Raw genomic sequence first — 23,620 nt, forward strand, 5'->3', positions numbered from 1 at the left:
GCCCCCGACGCTCCAGGGAAAACAGCCCTAGCTTGTACAGCCTCTCCCTGTAGCTCAAACCCTCCAAAACCCTGGCAACATCCTTGTAAATATTACTGAACCCTTTCAAGTTTCACAACATCCATCTGTTAAGAAGGAGATCAGAATTGCATGCAATAAGGGAAATGGGGTGAATTACAATCAAATTAGATGTGATAAGAATTGAAGAGAAAGAAAAGTCATAAGGAAAATAAAGAAAAATTGCTGTAGTGCAAATTTGAATAATTGCTGTATTACAGAAATAAGAGTTAAGAGTGTGTTGCTAGGAAAGCACAGCAGATCAGGCAGCATCCGAGGAGCAGGAGAATCAACATCCTTTCTAAATGGCTTATGCCTGAAACGCTGATTCTCCTGCTCCTCGGATGCTGCCTGAGCTGCTGTGCTTTTCCAGCAACACACACTCGACTCTGATCTACAGCATCTGCAGCCCTCACTTGCAGCAATAAGACTCTAGAATTCCAGTCTCTCACTTGTTTGGACATTGCAATCACCCCATTAACCAGCTCCTCACGTTGTTATGTAGAAGGCCTATGGTGACCAAACACTTGATGGGATAGAGTTTAAATATTGTTAAAAGAAGACACAAAGTCAAAACCATCAAGAAAGTGACCAGACCCTGGCTGAAGGGCTCTAGGTCCAAGCTGTAAAAACTCTTTGGAAAATACAGCCTTTGGATCAAGAAATGTTTCTTAATCTCTCATTTCAACAAGCCAACTCTGGTTTTAGTGTCACATCTCCTTGTCCCAGATTATCCTCCACCCAGTTATAGAGTCACAAAGTCCTACAGCATGGAAACAGACCCAAACAGGTCCATGCCGACCAGTTGAAAAAGTGTTTTTCCCCCATAACCTATCAAACTCTTTAAGAATAAAAACCTTTTAAAAAACCATCCTTAATCTAATATATTTTCGGCAACACAGGTCTAATCTATATACTTTCTCGTCATAATCCAACCGTTAGAACCTGAGGCACTGTCTGCTAAATCTTTACTGCACTCCTTCTGAGGCTAATGTAACCTTTCTAAGATGTAGTGCCTGGAACCATATACAGTACTCTACACTATTACACAGCTGGGGTGTGATGCTGTATCGTAGTCATGTTACTGGATTAATAACTCAGTCTAATGTTCTCAATAATTGGAATCAAATCCCACCAAGGCAGATGGTGACATGTGATTTAAAAAAAAAGAACAAGAAGCTAGTCTAATGTTGACCATATCATTTTAAAAGCTGGTTCATATGAGATTGTACAGGACATTGGTGAGGCCTCTTCTGGAATGTTGTGTCCAGTTCAGGCTGCCCAGTTATAGGAACTATATTATTAAGTGGGAGATTTACCAGGATGTTGCCGGGTATAGAAGGTTTGAGTTATAAAGCAAGGCTGGATAGGCTACATCTTTTTCTATGAAGCATAGGAGATTGAGAGGTGACCTTTTGGAAGTTTATAAAATAATGTGGGGTATAATGGTAGTTGTCTTTTCCCTCGGGTGGGGGATTTCAAGATTATGGGGCACAGTTTTAAGATGAGAGGAGAGAGATTTATAAAAAACATGAGGGGCAAATGTTTTACACAGAGGGTGGTTTGGGTGAGGCATGAACTTCCTGGGGAAGTGGTAGACGGGGGCACAGTTAAAATACATTTGCATAAGTGCGTGAATATGAAAGGTTTGGAGGGATATGGGCCAGGAGCAGGTCGGTTGGACTAGTTTAATTTGGGATTATATTCAGCATGGCCTGGTTGAACGGAAGGATCTGTTTCTGTGCTGTATGACTCTGTGACAATGACTCTATGTGTACCTTTAGGGAGGGAAATCTGCAGGCTTTACCTGGTCTGACCTACAGGTGACTTCAGACCCTACAGGTTAACTCTAACTGCCTTCTAGGTAATAAACGCTGACCTGGCCAACAACACCCACATCCCATGAATGAATAAGGGAGAAGGCTCTAAAACTAAGGCTTTGTTGAGTTAACTCAAACCTTTGTCTTTTTGGTTTGGGGAGGGGAGAGGACACATACTGATGCTCTAATTTCACAGTTGAACATTTCAGAGAGGATGAGAGGTTTTCTGCTGTGATGATATGTCAGTGTTTGATCGTGAATAAAATACAGTGTTTCACTCCAAACAACGAGACGACTCTTCAGGATATGCAGGAAGCAATTTCACCGAATTACACAGTAAATTGTTCGAGTGCAAAGCATCAGCCAGTTCTGTCCTGAGGGTTGGCTTTGTTAATAGGCATAACTGATGCCACAACACATCCATCAGGAACTAACTCACCATTTGATGAATATAAAGTGCAACATCTAAAGGAAAACCTGCAGATATGAAATAAGTTTGAGACCATCAAGCCTATGCTATTCACAGACTGTGGATAATCCACTCAGTCATTAACTTGAATTGAATTAAATTGAATTTATTGTCACATGTACCGAGGCATAGTGAAAAGCTTTGTCTTGCGAGCAATACAGGCAGATCATAGAGTTAAGTAGCAAAGATAGTAAATAATAGCTAAACAGCAGCAAAAACAAAACACAGGTGCAGGCGAATGTTAAGAGTTTATGAGTCCATTCAGTATCCTAACAACAGTCGGGTAGAAACTGTTACGAAACCAGCTGGTGCGTGTGTTCAGGCTGTATTATATTAACAATATTATATTTAAATTTCCTAAGGGAACACTCCGTAAATAATCACTGATTCTCCAAGTTGCTGAAGTAAAGGTGCACAATGGTCATACATCTCCACTTTCCCCTTGTGGGGGAGATTGAACCTAGGAACACAGTTTAAAAACATCTCAGGCAGAGGGTTGTAGAGAAGTTCCTTCTTTCAGAGGAGCGATAGTCTGTGGCAGTGTGGCCAACCCTAATGCCATCACTGCTCCAGCAACAAGCTGCCAGCCTGTTAAACATGAGAACATGAGAAATGGGAGGCAATGGCTGAGAGGTATTATCAGCAGACTATTAATCCCCTCGGGACAATGAGAGGTAGGGGATAAATGCTATTCTAGCCAGCGACCCCCTCATCCTGCGAATGCATAAGAAAAGGCACAGTCGATTCAGCCCATTGAGCCTACTCCCCCTTTCAATGAGATCATGGCTGACCCTCTACTCCATCATTCTCCTGCACTGTCCAAATATCTCTTGGTGGTTTTCGTATGTAGACATATGTTCAGTGGCTTTGCCACCACAGAGTTCTGAGGGAGGGAGTCACAAATGTTCATTTCCCTCTGAGAGAATAAACCCTGCCTCATCTCAATCTTACATCCAAAACTCCAGAGAATACAGACTCGGTTTGATCTCTCTTCATAGAGCACTCCCATATAGCCCAGGAACAAAGTCCCATGAAAACTTCATTGCACTCCCTCTTATGGCAATGATAGTTAAATTGCACCTGTGAGGTGAATCCTCCAACCTTCTCCTCACTTTTTCATTCCGGAATGTTCTATAGCTTTCCCCAGTGTTTATTTTACCCAGCTGTGTAAGGGAGAGGTGCAAAAGAGTGATATACCAGAGTGAGGACACATGTTGGGAGGAAGAGCTACAGTACACGCTGTGGCAGCACGCTGAGGCTCTGATAGAGTCGCCAAGCCAACCACACACTCTCAATCACCGCCATCTCAACACACCTACTGCAGCCGGCTAACTGGAACATTGACCATGCTCTGATGTCAGTGTTTGAATCAGTGAGCTGAGAACTTGGAGATGTATAACTGCCAGCAAGTGTCTTTTATTCAAGTCTATACTGAGGGAAGGGCTCATCATTCTCACAGGCGAAAGTGAGGACTGCAGATGCTGGAGATCAGAGTCAAGGTTAGAGTGGTGCTGGAAAAGCACAGCAGGTCAGGCCTGCTCCTCGGATGCTGCCTGACCTGCTGTGTTTTTCCAGCACCACTCTAACCTTGACATCATTCTTATGGGGAGTCAGCCGCTCCCTGTGCTGCATCAATAACCAAGAGGTTGGGCAACCAACCCATGAATAAACGCCCGTGCCAGTGGCCAAGAATGGTCAGGATGAGCATGCCTGGGAAGGAATGTAGCTTTCCCATGGAAGCGTGGTTGCAATGATGTTCTTCATTGTGTTGGCTGTTCACCAGCACAGATTCCCATTGCCTGTCCCACAGGACAGCACCATCCAGTCACCTGTTAGAATTATTGAACCACACAAAATCCCAGGGATACCTGGTAGAGTGAATGTTGAAAGGACTTTCCCCCCTTGATGGAGAAACTAGGGGTCACCGTAGATGAAAGGGTCTTGAATTGAATTGAATTTATTGTCACGTGTACCGAGACACAGTGAAAAGCTTTGTCTTGCGAGCAAGACAGGCAGATCACAGAGTTAAGTAGCATAGATAGTAGGTAATAGGTAAGCGGCAAAAACAAAACACAGGTACAGGCAAATGTTAAGAGTTTGTGAGTCCATTCAATATTCGAACAACAGATGGGTAGAAACTGTCGCAAAACTGGCTGGTGAGTGTGTTCAGGCTTCTGTACCTTCTCCCCGATGGTAGAGGTTGGAGAAAATCATTGCCAGGGTCGGATGGATCTTAAAGAACGCTGGCGGCCTTTCCTTAACAGCGGGCCTGGTAGATGGATTCTATAGATGGGAGGTTGACCCTTGTGACTGCCCGGGCCGAGTTCACCACTCTCTGTAACCGTCTCCGATCGTGAATGGTACAGCTCCAAGGTGGCGATTGGCCATGAAAAGACAATCCTCTCTTCCAGAGAGACATTCTCAAATGACAAGAAAGTCAAGGGTATGAAGAGTTGATAGGAAGAGAGAGGCCATGATTAGTAAACGGTAGAGCAAGCTTGAGGGACTAAGTGGCCCAGTCCTGCTCCTAGTGTACATGTCTGTAGTAAGCTCACACAGCGACAAATTCACTTTCAAATGTCACAGGTTAGAAATTTCCAAATGTCAGAACGTTCTCTAAAGCAGCACTGACTGAGGTAAGGGCTGAATATTTATCACATGCATTTTATTTAAACAAAATGCAGCAGTGTTTCTTTTTCCAGGCAAAGTAAAAATAGAATCAAAATAATTATCTCAAAGCTCACAGAAGATTGTCATTTTAGTGTCTGATCAAAGGGATGATTTATCCGATTTGTTGAAATGCCAGGGAATGTTTCTTCTTCACTTATTACGGAAGTGAGTCTGGGTGTACAGGTGATAAATATGAATCTTGAACAGTCACGAAAGATCTTGAAGAGATGAATTAAAATAAAAGAAAGTAATTCTCCATTTCTATTCAATTTGGGCAAACAGCTAATGAGTGAAACTATTATACACAAAGCAGATGATGTGCTCCTGCCACCATAAGATGGAATGCATCACTAATCATTGTCTACCTCTCTAGAATATTCTTCATGTCTTTTACATAAGAACAGAAGAACTGGGAGCAGGAGGAGGCCATTCAGCCCCTCGAGCCTGCTTCGCCATTTAATACGATCATGGCTGATCTCAATACAGGCCTAATTCCACTTTCCCTCCCACTCTCCATTAACCTTCAACCCATTACTAATTAATAATCTAAAAATCGAAAGAACTGCGGATGCTATAAAACAAGAACAAAAATAAGGATTGCTGGAAAAGCTCAGCAGGTCTGGCAGCATCTGTGGAGAGAGAAATCAGAGTCAACGTTTCAGTTCGAGTGACCCCTTCCTGAATTAATAATCTGTCTATCTCCTCCTTAAATGTACTCAATGTCCCAGCATCCACCGCACTCTGGGGTATTGGGTTCCACAGGTTCATGACTCTTTGAGTGAAGTAATTCCTCCTCTTCTCTGTTTATTCTAAAACTATGAGTTCTCATTCTAGACTGGCTCACATGACATTGTTTCTACATCTCCGTTACCAATCTACTTTAGCACCCTACAAACCTCAGTTAGAGTAATCTGGATGCTGTCAGTAGTCAAACCTCACCATCATTGCTGACTGAATTAATGTACTATTCCTCTTTGTTTATTTTCGGTATTTGATACTTTTCTGTAGTTAAAGGTTTAAAGGTTCAAATCTCTCTCCAGGACCCCAGAGCAGAAGCCAGGCTGGCCATTTGGAACATGACTGAGGGAGTGCTGCACTGCCAGAGGAGCCTTCTTTCAGATGAGACATCAAAGCAGATGTTACAGATTGATGCTCCAGTCTTTCTTCCTGTTAGGTCTCTGATATGACTGGTCATTGAATCACAGAGTCACAGAGATGCACAGCACAAAAACAGACCCTTTGGTCCAACTTATCCATGCTAACCAGATACCCTAACCCAATCTAGTCCTATTTGCCAGCACTTGGTCATTCCCATTGTACAGGGTGTTACAATTGCAGACACATTTAAGGGGTATGAATGTCCCTGTTAGATACGTCTTCTCTTGGATAAAGTGTTCCTCATTAATACTCAATAAAAGATCATGCACAAAACCAATAGTGATGTTGGTACACAGAGTCAGGCTTCATAGCAAACAATAAGATCAGCAAATTAATAACTTTAAGAGTACAGAGTTATAGCAGTAGAGTCATAGAGATGTATAGCATGGAAACAGACCCTTTGATCCAACTTGTCCATGCCGACCAGATATCCCAACCTAATCTAGTCCCATTTGCCAGTACTTAGCCCATATCCCTCTAAACCCTTCCTATTCATGTACCCATCCAGATGCCTTTTAATTGCTGTAACTGTACCCGCCTCCACCACTTCCTCTGGCAGCTCATTCCGTACACGCACCATCTTCTGCATGAAAACGTTGCCCCTTAGGTCCCTTATATATCTTTCCCCTCTCACCTTAAACCTATGCCCTCTAGTTCTTGACTCCCCCACCCCAGGGAAAAGACTTTGTCTATTTATCCTACCCACGTCCCTCATGATTTTATAAACCTCAGCCTCCGATGCTCCAGGAAAAACAGTCCCAGCCTGTTCAGCCTCTCCCTGTAGCTCAAACCCCCCAAAACCCTGGCAACATCCTCGTAAATCTTTTCTGAACAGTTTCAAGTTTCACAACAGCTTTCACAACATCCATTGGAGGAAGACCAAAATTGCACATAATATTCCAAAAGTGGTCTAACCAATGTCCTGTACAGCCTCAACATGACCTACAATCCTATAATCAATGCTCTGACCAACATAGGAAAGCGTACTAAACACCTTCTTCACTATCCTACTTACCTGCCACTCCACTTTCAAGGAACTAGAAATCTGAACTCCAAGGTCTTTTTATTCAGCAACACTCCCCAGGACTTTGTCATTAAGTGGATAAGTCTTGGTCTGATTTGCCTTACTGAAAAGAAGCACCTCACACTTAACTTATTGAAATTCCATCTGCCACTTCTTAGCCCATTGGCCCCTCTGATTAAATCCCATTGTACTCTGTGGTAACCTTCTTCGCTGTCCACCACACCTCCAATTTTGGTGTCATCTGCAAACTTACTAACTATGTTCACATCCAACTCATTTATATAGATGATGAAAAGCAGTGGACCCAGCAGGTATGGTGTGAAATGTGAATGGTTCAGTTATGAGGAAATTATCAGGATATTCATATGGGGAAGAGGGAAGACAACACATTAACGTTCTCATCTGAAAAGATGGTACCTCCAGCAATGCTGCACTCCCTCAGTACAGCCACCATGCTGATGTCAGCCTAGGTTATACGGTGAATTCTCTAGAGTGTAGCTTTTACCCACAAGCCTCAGAGCTGAGAGGGAGTCTCTCACCAACTTTTACAGATACACCATAGAAAGCGTTCAATCACAGCCTGGTACAGCAACTGCTCTGCCCAGGAGTGTAAGAAACTACTGAGAGTTGTGTACACAGCCCAGTCCATTGCACAAGCCAACCTTCCATCCAGTGAACCTGACTACACTTCTCGCTGCTGTTGAAAGGCCGCCAACAACATCAAGGGCCTCCCACCCCTTCCATCAGGCAGAAGATACAAAAGTTTAAACACACGTACCAGATTGAAGGACAGCTTCTTCCCTGATGTTATTAGACTGCTGAATGACCCTCACTAATTTTAACTTTAACGTTGACCTCGCTGTTTATGCACCTTCTCTGCAGCTGTAACATTGTATTCCTGGCTCTGCCCTATTAACCTCATGCACTTTGTACGGTATGATCTGCCTTTACTGCAGGCAAAACAGAGTTTTTGGCTGTACCTAGATACATGTGACAATAATAAGCCAAATCAAAAAAAGAAGTGTCAAGGCAGAGTTTATAATAAGCTCCATTCACAGCCGCACAGACCATGGGTGGATGTTTACCTGGCCAAGGGTGCATTCCATCCCACCGAGAATCTCACTGTCCTTCACCCCATTGTGTAAGTGATTGCTGCCAATATCGTGCACTTCAAACCTCAGGCGCTGAACCTCCTCAAAGTAAAAATCCACCGTGTAAACTTTGGAGAAGATTGGGTTGATGCATGTCCGGATAACCTCAGTCCTGTCAACCTGGGCAGAGGGGAAATCAAACATCTGGGTCAATTCATGTCATGACAGGATGCATTGTGGATAACATAATATAAAACAGTAAGATTACATCGCTCAAAATTACCAATGCACAAACAACAACAAATTGGCACAGTGGCTCAGTGGTTAGCACTGCTGCCTCAAAGTGCTGGGGACCCAAGTTCAATTCCCTCCTCAGGCAGCTGTCTGTGTGGAGTTTGTATGGTTCTCCCTGTGTCTGTGCGGATTTCCTCCGGGTGCTCCAGTTTCCTGCCACAGTCCAAAGCTGTGCAGGTTCAGTAATTGGCCATGCTACATTACATGTTACAGTATCCAGGTTAGGTGGGTGAGCCAAGGGAAATGCAGGGCTACTGGGGGGGGGGGGGGAAGCTGGGTGGGATGCCCTTTGGAGGGTTGATGTGGACTCAAATGACCACACTGGAGGGATTCTGTGAACAACAAATTGGCATTTAATGGATAGTAATTGTTAGTAAAAAGCTAGAACAAAGGGCGGGGTGATTAGTAATCTGACCATGCTCCATTACATAGATTTTGTTGATTATATCATCAAAGGTGATTGTCGATTAAGGAGCTCTTTGTTTAGGCTCGTGTGGTGCAGGGTAGTATCCTTAGCTCTGGGTCAGGAGGCCTGGATTCAAGTCCTACCTGCTGCAAAGGTGTATAATAACATCTCTGAACAGACTGAAAGAGACAAGAGTATCTGCAGGGTCTGGAGATGCAGTGGTAGTGTCCTTGCTTTAGAACTGCAAGGTATAGAGTCAAACAGCACGGAAACAGACCCTACGGCCCAACTTGTCCATGCTGACCAGGTTTCTCAAACTAAACTAATCCCATTTTCTTGCGTTTGGTCCATAACACTCTAACCCTTTCCTATCCAAGTACTCTGTCCCAATGCCTTTTAAATGCTGTAATTGTACCAGCGTCCACCACTTTCTCTGGCAGCTCGTTCCATACACACACCACCCTCTGCATGAAAATATTGTCCATTAGGTCCCTTTTAAATCTTTCCCCTCTCAGCCTAAACCTATGCCCTCTAGTTTTGAAATGCCCTAACCTGGGAAAAAGACCTTAGTTATTCACCCTATCTAATCCCCTCATGATTTTGCTGGATTAAACATAGCGAGGGAGGGCTAAGATCTCTGCCTCTGAACCAGGAGGGCAAGAATCAATGCCCACCTCCAGAACATTTCTGAAGAAGAGTCACTGGACTTGAAACATGACCTCTGTTCCTGTCTCCACACTTGCTGCCAGATCTGCAGAGTTCCTCCAGCATTCTCTGTGTTGGTAACATTAGGAATTGATAAAAACACATGTTCATTACCCTCTGGCAATGAGCAAGTACAAAGCAACCACCCACAAAAATTACAAGGACCAAGTACTTCCAAGACGGTTTCAACAATCTCTGTTCCCAAGGACACTCCCACCAACGGAGAAAGCTTCCAAAGGAAATCACCACGCCTCCAGCATGGGAAATCTCTGAGACCCATCTCTGGGTGGTTTCTATTGATAAGCTTTTCATTGCCAGGATTTCATTTCAGCAGCTCGCAGCAGGCACAGCTGACACATTAACACTGTCAGAATGCGGATATTTTAGTTTGTGGTACCAACCCAGTCAACCAGCACCAATGAACCGCTAAGGAATTACTCACTGCGTAAAGAAGCAACAAGTTAAAAAGTGAAAGCTGAGAAAATTCACCAAGAAAAAGAATGACATGAACCTACGACATTGTCAAAAAATATATTTTGCAAAAGCTCTTTCTTTTACTGTGACACCAAGTGTAGGAATTTACTCTGCCTAATAAGTCAGATAGCTTTGTAACTTTTTTTAAAATATCTCAGTATGAAAAAGCAGAAATCCTATAAGAGAATGATTAAGTGAACACAAGTCTTCTCTGCCCGAAGTGGGGTAGGTGATAGCTGAGTGGTATCATCGCTGGACTGTTAATCCAGAAACCCCAGGTAATGTTTTAGATTAGATTAGATTACAGTGTGGAAACAGGTCCTTCGGCCCAACAAGTCCACACCGACCCGCCGAAGCGCAACCCACCCATACCCCTATGTTTACCCTTTACCTAACACTATGGGCAATTTAGCATGGCCAATTCACCTAATCTGCACATCTTTGGACTGTGGGAGGAAACCGGAGCACCCGGAGGAAACCCATGCAGACACGGGGAGAACGTGCAAACTCCACACAGTCAGTCACCTGAGGCAGGAATTGAACCGGGGGTCTCTGGCGCTGTGAGGCAGCAGTGCTAACCACTGTGCCACCGTGCCGCCCACAAATGTTCTGGGGTTCAATCCTGCCATGGCAGATGGTGGAATTTAAATTAAAACAAAATCGGGAATGATGATCATAAATTCCTTGTTGGGAAAAGCCCATCTGGTTCACAAATGTGCCCTTTGTGGAAGGAAACTACTTGGTCTGACCTACATGTGACTCCAGAACCATAGCAATGTGGCTGGCTGTTAACAATGGGACAATACACGCTGGCAAGTGACACCGTCATCTGATGAATCAAAACAAAATGCCTCTAACAACAGAGTCAAACTTAAAATACCCACTTTACAGAAACCGAGTGACAGAGGGGTTGGGATGAGGATGGGAATTAAATTTGTTTTTGGTTTTCCTGTGCAGCAGGAGTGTTATATTATAAAATATGGAAGTGAGCAGCTGAGCAGACACACCACTCCTGTTCAGTAGCGTCAGAGGTTCTGGATATAGTTCAAATTTGGCTCCAAGCTTCATCAATATTAATGTATAAAGCAGAATTGGTAAGTCACCTCTAAAATTAGATTAGATTAGATTAGATTAGATTAGATTACTTACAGTGTGGAAACAGGCCCTTCGGCCCAACAAGTCCCCACCGACCCGCCGAAGCGCAACCCACCCATTCCCCTACATTTACCCCTTTTACCTAACACTACGGGCAATTTAGCATGGCCAATTCACCTGACCTGCACATCTTTGGACTGTGGGAGGAAACCGGAGCACCCGGAGGAAACCCACGCAGACACGGGGAGAATGTGCAAACTCCACACAGTCAGTCGCCTGAGGCGGGAATTGAACCCAGGTCTCTGGTGCTGTGAGGCAGCAGTGCTAACCACTGTGCCACCGTGCCGCCTTCCACTGTGCCACCGTGCCGCCTTTGTCCTAGAGCTGTTTGCTCTGAGATTTAGAATGTACTGAGATGGGTAATCCATAAGATCAAGAAATTAGAGAAAGAAAAATTTACCTTGGAGTTATACAGCATTAAAACACACCATAATAGATCAGATTGGTGCTGGAAAAGCACAGCAGGTTAGGCAGCATCCAAGGAGCAGGAAAATTGACGTTTCGGGCATAAGCCTTTCATCAGGCCATATGCCTGAAATGTCAATTCTCCTGCTCCTCGGATGCTGCCTGACCTGCTGTGCTTTTCCAGCACCACTTTAATCTTGACTCTAATCTCCAGCATCTGCAGTACCCACTTTCGCCTACACCATAATAGATGGCTATCTGCCCCAACAGATAGCAAAGGATAGCTGTCACTGTCCAAACCTCTAGCCCTAAAACAACTCTCATGACCACTGAAACTTCAACATCAGCTCAAATCCCTTACGAACCAGGAATCTGCAAATTTGTTCCCTGTGTCCATTTGCAAATCTCAACATTAACCTTGAATTGTGATATCCCCTGAAGAATACATGGCATTGCCTGTTCAGAAACACACTCTATAGCAGCTTTCAGAAAGAAATCGGTAATCATTTTTTAAAAGGAAAAGTTGGCAAGAAGGTAGGCACAGAGTAAGAGGTCTGAGACTAACTGGGTTGTTCTTCAACAGAGCTGGTCCAGACTCGATTGACTGAATGCCCTCACTCTCTGTTGTTTAACTCTATGTTCAGACAATATATCCCTTCCACACATTGCGCTGACTACTTTCACTAAACATGAGAATGTAAGAAACAGGGGCAGGAGTAAGCCATCTGGTCTATTCATGAACTCAGCTCCAATTACCCACCAGTTCACCATAACAAGGTGACCAATCTATTAATTGAATACAAGTGCAATGACCATCGAAAAGGTCGGTCGGTTTCAGTCGAGAGTACATGAAGTAAGAGGAAACAAACTTCACTGGAGCAGGACACTCACTGGGTGAAGAATGGAAGGGAACGATGTGCATTTATCTAGCAATGTGAGGATGTCACACAGGCACTTCCTGACCAGTACAGTCCATGTTGGCTCAGGAAGTAAGGAAGCTGGGTCATTGCTTATAGTTAAGGCATATTTAGACTTCTAATCGACAAGGACTATTGGAGGTCAGGAAGGACCATGGCGTTAAGGCCATAATCAGATCAGATTGAATAGCAGAGCACACGTGATGGATGAAATGGCTGACCCCTCACTGATTTCCTGTGACCTTATGTAATGTAGTGGCTAATGGCTCCAGGTAAAATCGCCTCATGTCTTGTCAGGACACAGCAGCCTGGTCACAGGCACCCATCAGCCAACACAGCACAGCTTTGTCCATCAGGTACACCACGTCACCCTATCACAGGGCCCAGAGACCAGAGAGAGTGGGTGTGGGAGGACAGTGAGGCGTCCTAGAGCTGACAACGGTTTACAGAGATTTTCTTTTGTTTCAGATCCAGGAGAACCATTGCAGCTGCACGGACTCCACAAAAGTTTGCGTGGCATATTGATGTGAGGAATGTCATTAAGGTTTTTGGTCAGACTGGTCAATGCCAGTCAGAGCTAGTGTACACATTTGAACTTGGGCAACCCTATTAGCCAACCTCACCCTGAACTGATTTGGGTGGGCAAGATGCTTACCCATAAACTAACAACCAATCTGGCTGTGGCTCAAATGAATTAGAATTAGATTTTATTGTTATGTATACTCTAGTACAGAAGTGAGTATGTGCTCGCTACATAATACACGTTACTATCCTGAGGGGACTTGGCAGAGTGGATGCTAAGAGGATGCTCCCTCTTGTGGGAGAGGCTGAAACTTGTGGGCAGCAGTGAAGGTGAGACAAGGTGACTTTTCTCAGAGGGTTATGAGCTGGTGGAACTCTCTTGCCCAAAGAACAGTAGCCATTGAACATTGAGGCCAACAGATTATTGATTAACAAGGTGGGGGGTTTCAAAGGTTATTGGGGCTACACAGGAACATGGATTTGAGGTCACAATCAGATCATCCCTGATCTTATCAAACAATAGACTAGGTTCAGGGGGCCGAATGGTCTTCTCCTGATTCTGACCAAATTTAGATGTTCATACATTCTCTATCCTGTCGAACTGATCCGTGTTACACATATTTTACGGTCAGCAAAGTGGACGCTACATTCAAGTTACAGCAGATTTCTGTCCTCCAGTCCACAATGTATAGTATTAAAGGACACTTGGGATATCTACACAAAACCAAATGCATTGTTAAGAGCTCTGTTACATCTCCAAGTGATCAATAATCTTAACATTATGCATCATCCTTCATTTTGTACTGGCATTTTACATTTCCAAATGATAAAGCGAACATATGCTCAAGTTAAAAACCTATCTTTAAATAATTAGACCATTCATTGATTGATTCGTGCTCCTTTGGGCCATTCATCTGTTATACTGGACATTGTGGACCACGTCATGTCAACAGTATTACCTACACTAAGCAATCAGGGTCAAGAGTTAATTTACTGCTAGTTTGAGGTACTTAAAGCAATTACTGAAAACATGTTTTCATCTATAAGCTTAATGCACTAACAGAAGCACATTTATATTCATGAACCTACTAAATCAGGTGTTAGTGCACCAGATGAGAGAAATTGTGCCACATTTAACTCACAGTCAGGCACACCATCCTGAACTGGAAACATAATGATGATTCATTTGCCAGTTCCTAGCCAAGGGGGCACTGTCATCCATTATGGACTGAAGATGGCCTCCCATCTAATAAGTGGTGGGCCATGAGTGACATTTCAGTAAAACCATCTTCTGACAGTGGTTCTGCCAACACAGAGCAACCATGAACCAGGTAAGTGAACAGAACAGATTTGACATGTGCCAAAAGATCATCAGAACAGGGAATCCAAAGTTTAGATGCAGGAGGAAGCCAATCACATAGAGGAATCCTCACAGAGAGTATACCAGGAAATTAAAAAGTACTGATTATCCTCTGCTTTTAAAGCATTTTACAGAGAATGGTGTATACAAGCATTGGGACATATATGCAGAATTTAAGTAGAAACTGAAACATCATGGAGAAGATTTCAAGGAAGCATTAATTTAAAAATTTTCATGTTTTTTATCATAGCAGAGAAACTGACATTCCACAAATTTAAATTAAGTTCCACAAGGCTATCACACAATAATTGTATTGAAGGGTTTTGCGGCAACACTAACAGTGATTAGTGAAAATTCACATTAATTCGAGTGATTACTCAAGATTTAACTCTGCAGAGTCATCAACAGTGCCCCCTCCCCCCTCCGCCGTCAAGAGCAGAGAATCACTCACAGCAACTACTGGGTTTTCTTGTGGAGTCACAGATACACGGACATCAGAAGCTGGTGTCAGTTCAATAGCTGTAATGCCAGCAGATTCTGACAGTTCCTCCATCATTACATTCCAGGCTATTATTCTACATTAAATAGTCAGAGCTGATACAGTTATCCCTCTTTTGCAATCCATTCCATAGTCTTCAATAGCACCTTCCAAACCCACAACTTCTCCCATCTAGAAGGATAAGGGCAGCAGATACATTGGAACACCATCCCTTGCAAGTTCCCCTGACCGCTCCTTCATTGCACTGACACAGTGATATTGATCTGTCCAGAGAAAACACAGAGAAATTTCTCAGTGTGGTCAGAATGATCACAGCAATTGATGCATAATAAAGGTCTCTAAAACAGGGAAGTGAAAAGTAACTATTTGATTTGTTGCTACGTTTTCAGGTTCCCTGAGAGCCAGAATGCCCCAGTATGGCTCCGGTAATTTCATAATGCATTTAACCGGACAGTTTAGCACTCATTCACCAACTCCCTTGATGCTACCAGTTTCACTATTTAAACAACACACCTGCGGGATGCTTCCACTTTGAGGAGCTTTTTTTCTGATGAAGCAAAATATAATAAGAATCATCGTTGTAAGTAATGATCTGGGGAGTACACACTTAGCTTAGGAATTGGGAAATACATCAGTATGTATTATAAAAGTAAATGGCTATAGGCAGCACTGAACTTCATTTCCATATTCCTTGGCATAAAATATTGCCCCTCCTCTCTGAACTAATAAGTTTAGTCACACTAAGTTGGCTGGTTATAAGTTGATTCATAACACAAAGGCTTATCTGACTCATCTATTGATGGTCCAGTGATGGCTCATTATAAATTAAGCTGTTAATATCCTGTTTAAGGCTGGTAACTGCAGAATTTAACCCGCAGATGTCTATTTATCTAGGAGAAAGTGAGGACTGCAGATACTGGAGATCAGAGCTGAAAATGTGTTGCTGGAAAAGCGCAGCAGGTCAGGCAGCATCCAAGGAACAGGAGAATCGACGTTTCGGGCATGAGCCGAGTCATCTCCAAGTCATGAGTCGGTCATCTCCTTTCCTGAAGAAGGGCTCATGCCCGAAACGTCGATTCTCCTGCTCCTTGGATGCTGCCTGACCCGATGTCTATTTATTGCCAAGTACAAACTGAAATTAATTTGAACAAAATTAAAACTTGGTCTTTCTTACCTAACAACTACATGCACTCAGTCCTCGCATTGGATGGCATTACAAACTATTGACAAATAAAAGTGCACAGGATATGATTGTTTTGTTTATTCAGGGAATGTGGACTCATCCCCATCCCGAATTGCCCTTGAGAAAGATGGTGATGAACTGCATCCTTAAATCACTGGAGCCCATGTGGTGTAAGAACCTTCACAGTGCAGTTAGGGAGAGAATTCCAGAATTTAGATCCAGAAGGCAGGGTGATATATTTCCAAGTCAGGATGAAGACTGTGGCTAGTAGGGGAACTTGCAGGTAATAGAGTTCCGATATATCTGCTAGCCCTTTATCTCTCTTAGTGGTAGAGGTCATGGATTTGGAAGGTGCTATTGAAGGAGTCTTGGTGAAACTCTGCAGTGCGGTGTTTCTAATGACTGCCTGTACTATTCATAATATCTACACCTTGAGTCTGTATGAAATGCAGTCTGTCTGATCAGGATTTCAGACCATGGTCTCTGACATACAGGGGCACCTTGATGAAATGATTATGAAGCAGTCCCGAATGTCTATGAAATGCTCATGAATTTTCATTCCGCAACTCTCAGCGAACATCCATCGAAATTACAGCACATTCGAGAATATCAATGGCGGCTGTGTGTCAATTCCTGAATACGTTACTATCTGTAACCCACGCTCACTCCAACTCTCTGCAAGTTTTTACTTAGACAGGTATGGAGCACCCAGATTGTGAACTTTCTTTAAAAAAAACCCAGCATCCAAGTAAAAGTAATAGGGGAGTTAAATGGAATATTGACCTTTGTTTCATTGGGAATGGATTATAAAAGTAGGGAGGTCTTCCTAAAACTAAAAGCAGTAGTCAGAGCACAATTGGAATATTGTGAACAGTTTTGGGCCCCTTATTGAAGGAAAGATGGACTAGCATTGGAAGCAGTTCAGAGAAGGTTCACTAGATTGATACTGGGTAAGGAGGGATTGTCTTATGAGGAGAGGTTGAGCCATTGAGTCTGTACTCATTGGAATTTTGAAAAATGAGAGGTGACCTTATTGAAGCATACAAGATTCTTAAAGGATCGATGTAGAGATGTTGTTTCCCCTTTTGGGAGAGCTTAGGACCAGACAGCAACATCTCAGAATAAGGGGTTACACATTTTAGACAGAGATGAGGAAGAATTTCTTCTTTCAGAGGGTTGGGAATCTATGCAATTCTTTACCGGAGTTGGGTGTAGAGACGGGGTCATTAATACAGTCATGGCTGAGAAGGACAGATTTTTAATTAGTAAAGGAATCCAGGGTGACGAGACAAGCTCAATGAGCTAAATGGGGGCCTTCTCTCGTTCCTCTGTCTGCATGACCAACTCAATCACCAGCCACAATCTACCCAAGCCAGAAAACGAATCTGTTCTCATCAGTTAATAGTCAGGAGGTTTTGAACTGGAAACTGTTGCTGTTCCTGGGAGGTCAGAATGATGCAAGAACCTTTGCAGAACACCCAAAGGTTGAGTGAGCTGGGCAGGGAACCTGTGGGTTTCCTTAAACAGTGTCTGCTGAGGTTCTGACCCGCTGTCTGGTCAGAAGATTGAAGTTCTGTATCAGCAGCACTGCCCAAAGTCAAGGGAGGACACTCCAGACCCTACAGTGGGTCAGGGGGAGGGGGAGGAAAGGGGCAGTCCCCTCCCAATAAATGATAGCTCAGGCAGGAGTCACAAAGGCTCCTGGAACCAGGGGGGGGCCCAGAGGTCAGTGAACAAATGGCTCCTCCCTTACCCCATGCAGACCTCCCACCACCCCCCAGGAACACTGCCCCCTTCCCCAGGCCCCACTCTCACAGTGTTACACTGAAGGCACTGCAGGTGCAATGTTACACTGTCCTTTTTGGTGAAATGCATTTTATTTGAAGTGATTTCATTTACCAACACAGGAGTTAGGCATTTCATGTGGTGGAGGTTGGTACAATTACAGCATTTAAAAGGCAGCTGGATGGGTATATGAACAGGAAGGGATATGGGCCAAGTGCTGACAAATGGGACTAGATTGGGTTAGGAATCTGGTCAACATGGAGGAGTTGGATTGAAGGGTCTGTTTCCGTGGTGTTCATCCCTATGACTCTATGTTGCATCTTTCAGTGTAATATTTATTTCTGTTAAGAAAGGCCTCTTTAGAAATGAGCTGTCTTTTCATTTAAGGTCACAGTTTTCAGGAAGTCAGCTGCAATGTGAAAGCTTGATCAAAGAGTAAGTTTACAATACGTGATTGAAAGTAGGAAAGAGGCGCTGGAAAAGCACAGTAGGTCAGGAAGCATCCAAGGAGCAGAACAGTCAATGTTTCAGGCATCCTGTTGAGGGGCTTATGCCTGAAACATCCTGAAACATCGATTCTCCTGCTCCTCGGATGCTGCCTGACCTGCTGTGCTTTTCCAGCACCACACTCTCGACTCTGATCTCCAGCATCTGCAGTGCTCACTTTCGCCTAGGAAAGAGATGCTGCAAACAGTGAGGAGATTAATATTGAAGATGCACAAGAGATGAGAATCTGATGTGTTCAAGGCTTCAAAGGGACTTGAAAAGAAAAATAAATAGAAAGAAGTGATAATCGTCAGCCTGGGTGCTAATGTCAATCACAAAGTATTAGGTTGATCTGAAATTTGATGTTTGTTAGGATATGGCCAGCAGGGTTTCGGGATGAGCTCCACATTAAACAGGAGTTGTTTTATTGCACAGATCTGAGAAAGGTATTAGACCTTGAAATGTGCCAGGCAACATCATGTGGGTCTGCAGCATGAAAAATCGCCCATGTATCCTCCGCATATTCAGTTAGCACTCAGCCAGTCATTAATCTCTCAGCAGCTAGCCAGCTAGTCAGTTCAATAGTTGTCCAATTAGCTGTGTAAGTAATGTAATAGTCATTTACATAAGCATATAACCCAAACTGTATATGTAAGTCCAAGCTGTCAGAGCGGTGTGCACAGTATGTTAATAAATTTCCAGATATCTGATTCAATATGAACTGACTCTCTGCAGGATCTATTACAAGGGCTGACAAATAGAAAGGGACAAAGCTCCACACCAATAGAGTTTATTTTAATCCAATAAACAAAGCAGATGTTGGGTCTTATCAGCAGAACTTTGCAGGAAACTCAGCAAAAAGTGAAATAAGTCTTTCAAATAGTGCAGAAGGTTGAATAACTGCACTGACACAGTGATATTGATCTGTCTAGAAAAAAATGTTTAAAATTCCTCAGTGTAGTCAGAATGACTACAACAATTGATGTGTAATAGACGTTCCTAAAGCAAGGAACTGAAATGCAACTATTCGATTTGTTGCTACGTTCCCATGTTCTCTGAGAGTCAGAATGCGCCAGTATGGCTCTGGCAATTTCATCACGCATTTAACTGGACAGTTTAGCACTCATTCACCAACTCCCTCGATACTACCAGTGAAAACACACACCCAGGGGATGCTTTTACTTTCAGTAGCTTTTTTTCTGATGAAGCAAAATTTAATAAGAAACGTTATCATAACTACTTGTCTGGGGAGTACACACTTAGCTTAGAAATTGGGAAATACATAAGTGCGTATCATATAAGTATGGAAACAATGATGACACAGTAATGAGACAGTCACTCTGCAATATACTGTATTGTCCCTATGCCGAAAGGGATAGAGACAATACAATCCCTTGTTGCTCACAACAGCCGAGCTAAACATTGTGAATCACACTCTGCAGTCAAGAAGCAGTTCTGCATGTGAGTTTAATATGCACACAAAACATTGTTCTTAATCAGATATATTTTGACTGTTCTGAAAACCTAGGGAGGAGTACATGATAGATTCTCAGAAAGAGGATGACACTGGGTTAAAAACCAGCCTGTAGAGTTTTCTGTTTAACACGGGGAAGCTGCAGTACTGTAGCTATACATGGTTCCACCTGGCTGGAAAATGGTCCCAGCCTTCCGGCACACTTCAGATACATTGTAAGGATTTACAGACCGATAGTCAATGTGTCTGGCTGTATAATAACATGGTCCCTATGGGCGGCAAACACTAAGGTGAGACTTGAACACAGAGGCTTCTAAACCAGAGGTAGGGGCAATACCCACTGCACCATAAGACCTCCCTGGAATGTGGATGTTGGTGGGTGTTGTTGGTTGGGCCACCATTTATTACCCATCCCTCATGGTCATAGATCAGCAGGGCATTAATCGCGCCAGTGGCATTACCATGATGTTACCACCTCCCACATGGGCTGAACTGTGACTGGTTCGCGACTGGGTACGGTGAGAGGGGAACTGGGTTTAATTATTGACACTTGCCTATAAAGTGGGCACACTCCGAGTCAAAATGAAACAGGGAAACCCCATCATAAAGGTCCCCATCGAGTCAAGAGGACAGAAGCTAATAGCCATATCCCAGGAAAAGAACATTAACTGAAGGAAGCTGCTTACCCAAGTGAGATCATGTAAGCTCTGATGCTGTTAATCACACATACTGACTGAGAGAGAGTGAGTGAGAGAGAGAGACAGTGAGAGAGTGAGAGAGAGTGAGAGAGAGTGAGACAGTGAGAGATTGAGAGAGTGTGAGACAGTGAGAGAATGAGAGAGAGAGAGAGAGACAATAAGAGAGTGAGAGAGAATGAGACAGTGAGAGTGAGACAGTGAGACAGTGAGACAGTGAGAGAATGAGAAAGAGTGAGAGAGTGAGACAGTGAGAGAGAGGGAGAGAGAATGAGACAGTGAGAGAATGAGAGAGAGTGAGACAGTGAGAGGGTGAGACAGTGAGAGAGAGAGAGAGAGAGAGTGAGAAAGTGAGAGAGTGAGAGAGTGAGACAGTGAGAGAGTGAGACAGTGAGAGAATGAGAGAGAGTGAGAGACAGTGAGATAGTAAGAGAGTGAGAAAGAGTGAGACAGTGAGAGTGAGGCAGTGAGAGAGTGTGAGAAAGTGAGACAGTGAGAGAATGAGAGAGAGTGAGAGAGAGTGAGACAGTAAGAGAGTGAGAGAGAGTGAGACAGTGAAGGGGGGGTGGGGGGAGACTGGCTACTCGTGGCTCCTGGGAATTACTGTTGCATTAACTCATATAAGCTTAGATTCTGGTTACCTCCATTGTGAATCCAGTAACTACGTTCCTGCTAATGTAGGGATACACTGAATCTCCTGTGTAACATTTGCTGCTTGATTATTAAGCATGTCTGTCCTTGAATAAGTTGTCACTCATTTGCTCAGAAGCTTTGATTATACTCATGCTGTTAAGGCTATTAAGCATTTCCTTGCACAGTTTTTGCTTTGAATTAACCCCCTTCTTAAAAATTTCTTTGGGGGATATGAAATCACTGGCTGGCTTAGTATTTATCGTCCAACCCTAATTGTCTCAGACATGGTTGTGGTGAGCTGCCTTCTTGAACCAGGGCAGTTCTTTGGAGATACACACGATACTGTTAGAAAGGGAAGGGTAACCAATAGATAGTGCTTTGTACGTGGCTGGTGATTTGACTACCTCTTTACAATATGGGCACAAGTTTCTTGGTGTAACCAGTTCCTATAGTTTTCACGTTTAATTGTCCTAATCTTATATTCCCCACCTCTGACCCATATCTCCCTACTCACACCCCCTCCAATCACCCATGGGATCTTGCTGTGCACAGTTTGGCTGCCATTTACCCATGAGGAGAAAGTGAGGTCTGCAGATGCTGGAGATCAAAGTTGAAACTTTATTGCTGGAACAGCACAGCAGGTCAGGCAGCATCCAGGGAACAGGAGATTCGACGTTTCGGGCACAGGCCCTTCTTCAGGAATGAGCAGAGAGTGTTCAGCAGGAGAAGATAAAAGGTAGGGAGGAGGGACTTGGAGGAGGGGCGTTGGAAATGTGATAGGTGGAAAGAGGTCAAGGTGAGGGTGTTAGGTCGGAGTAGGATGGAGGCGGAGAGGTCAAGAAGAAGACTGCAGGTCAGGAAGGCGGTGCCGGGCTGGAGGGATCCGGCTGAGACAAGGTGGGGGGAGGGGGGATGAAGAAACTGGTGAAGTCCAAGTTCATCCCCTGCGGTTGGAGGGTTCCCAGTCGGAAGATAAGACGCTCCTCCTCCGACCGTCGGGTTGTTGTGGTTTGGCGGTGGATGAGTCCAATGACCTGCATATCCTCGGTGGAGTGGGAGGGGGAGTTGAAATGCTGTGCTACAGGGTGATTGGGTTGGTTCGTCCGGGTGGCCCAGAGGTGCTCTCTGAATCGCTCCGCAAGTAGGCGGCCTGTCTCCCCAATATAGAGGAGGCCACACCGGCTGCAGCGGATGCAGTAGATGATGTGGGTGGAGGTGCAGGTGAATCTGTGGCGGATATGGAAGTTTCCTTTGGGGCCTTGGAGAGAAGTGAGGGGGGAGGTGTGGGCGCAAGTGTTGCACCTCCTGCGGTTGCAAGGGAAGGTGCCGGGAGTGGAGGTTGGGTCGGTTGGGGGTGTGGATCTGACAAGGGAGTCGCGGAGGGAGTGGTCTCTACGGAAAGCTGATAGGGGAGGGGAGGGAAATATATCCTTGGTGCTGGGGTCTGTTTGGAGGTGGCGGAAGTGACGGCGGATGATGCGCTGTACATGGAGATTGGTGGGGTGGTAGGTGAGGACCAGTGGGGTTCTGTCCTGGTGGCGGTTGGAGGGGCGGGGCTCAAGGGCGGAGGAGCGGGAAGTGGAGGAGATGCGGTGGAGGGCACCGTCGACCACGTCGGGGGGGAAATTGCTGTCCTTGAAGAAGGAGGCCATCTGTGTTGTACGTATTTTGAACTGGTCCTCCTGGGAGCAGATACGGCGGAGACGAAGGAATTGGGAGAATGGGATGGCGTTTTTACAGGGGGCAGGATGGGAGGAGGTGTAGTCCAGGTAGCTGTGGGAGTCGGTTGGTTTGTAGTAGATGTCTGTGTTGATTCGGTCGCCTGAGATAGAAACAGAAAGGTCTAGGAAGGGGAGGGAGGAGTCCGAGACTGTCCAGGTGAATTTGAGGTTGGGGTGGAAGGTGTTAGTGTAGTGGATGAACTGTTCAACCTCCTCGTGGGAGCACGAGGTAGCGCCGATACAGTCATCAATGTAGCGAAGGAAAAGATGGGGGGTGGGGCCAGTGTAGTTGCGGAAGATGGATTGTTCCACATACCCTACGAAGAGGCAGGCATAGCTGGGGTCCATGCGGGTGCCCATGGCTACTCCTTTTGTTTGGAGAAAGTGGGAGGATTGGAAAGAAAAGTTGTTCAGGGTGAGGACCAGTTCAGTCAGTCGAAGGAGGGTGTCGGTGGAAGGGTACTGGGTGGTACGGCGGGAAAGGAAGAAGCGGAGTGCTTTGAGTCCTTCGTGATGGGGGATGGAGGTGTACAGGGACTGGATGTCCATGGTGAAGATGAGGCGTTGGGGACCGGGGAAGCGGAAATCCTGGAGGAGGTGGAGGGCGTGGGTGGTGT

The 23,620-nt window shown here is 44.5% G+C and overlaps 1 protein-coding gene across 2 annotated transcripts in view; it reads right to left on the reverse strand.

Moving 5' to 3' along the window:
* cpne4b (copine IVb) overlaps nucleotides 1-23,620 on the reverse strand; it is a 383,963-nt gene that overhangs the window by 175,504 nt on the left and 184,839 nt on the right. For both annotated transcript variants that reach the window (XM_087978484.1, XM_043719590.2), the window contains one exon: nucleotides 8,284-8,469. In XM_087978484.1, the coding sequence (XP_087834610.1) occupies nucleotides 8,284-8,469 (186 nt within the window). The remainder of the gene's footprint in view (nucleotides 1-8,283; nucleotides 8,470-23,620) is intronic.

This window comes from Chiloscyllium plagiosum, unplaced genomic scaffold (genome assembly GCF_037043375.1).
Source record: "Chiloscyllium plagiosum isolate Xiang-an unplaced genomic scaffold, Cpla_swu_hap1 HiC_scaffold_34, whole genome shotgun sequence".
Taxonomy (NCBI): Eukaryota; Metazoa; Chordata; class Chondrichthyes; order Orectolobiformes; family Hemiscylliidae; genus Chiloscyllium; species Chiloscyllium plagiosum.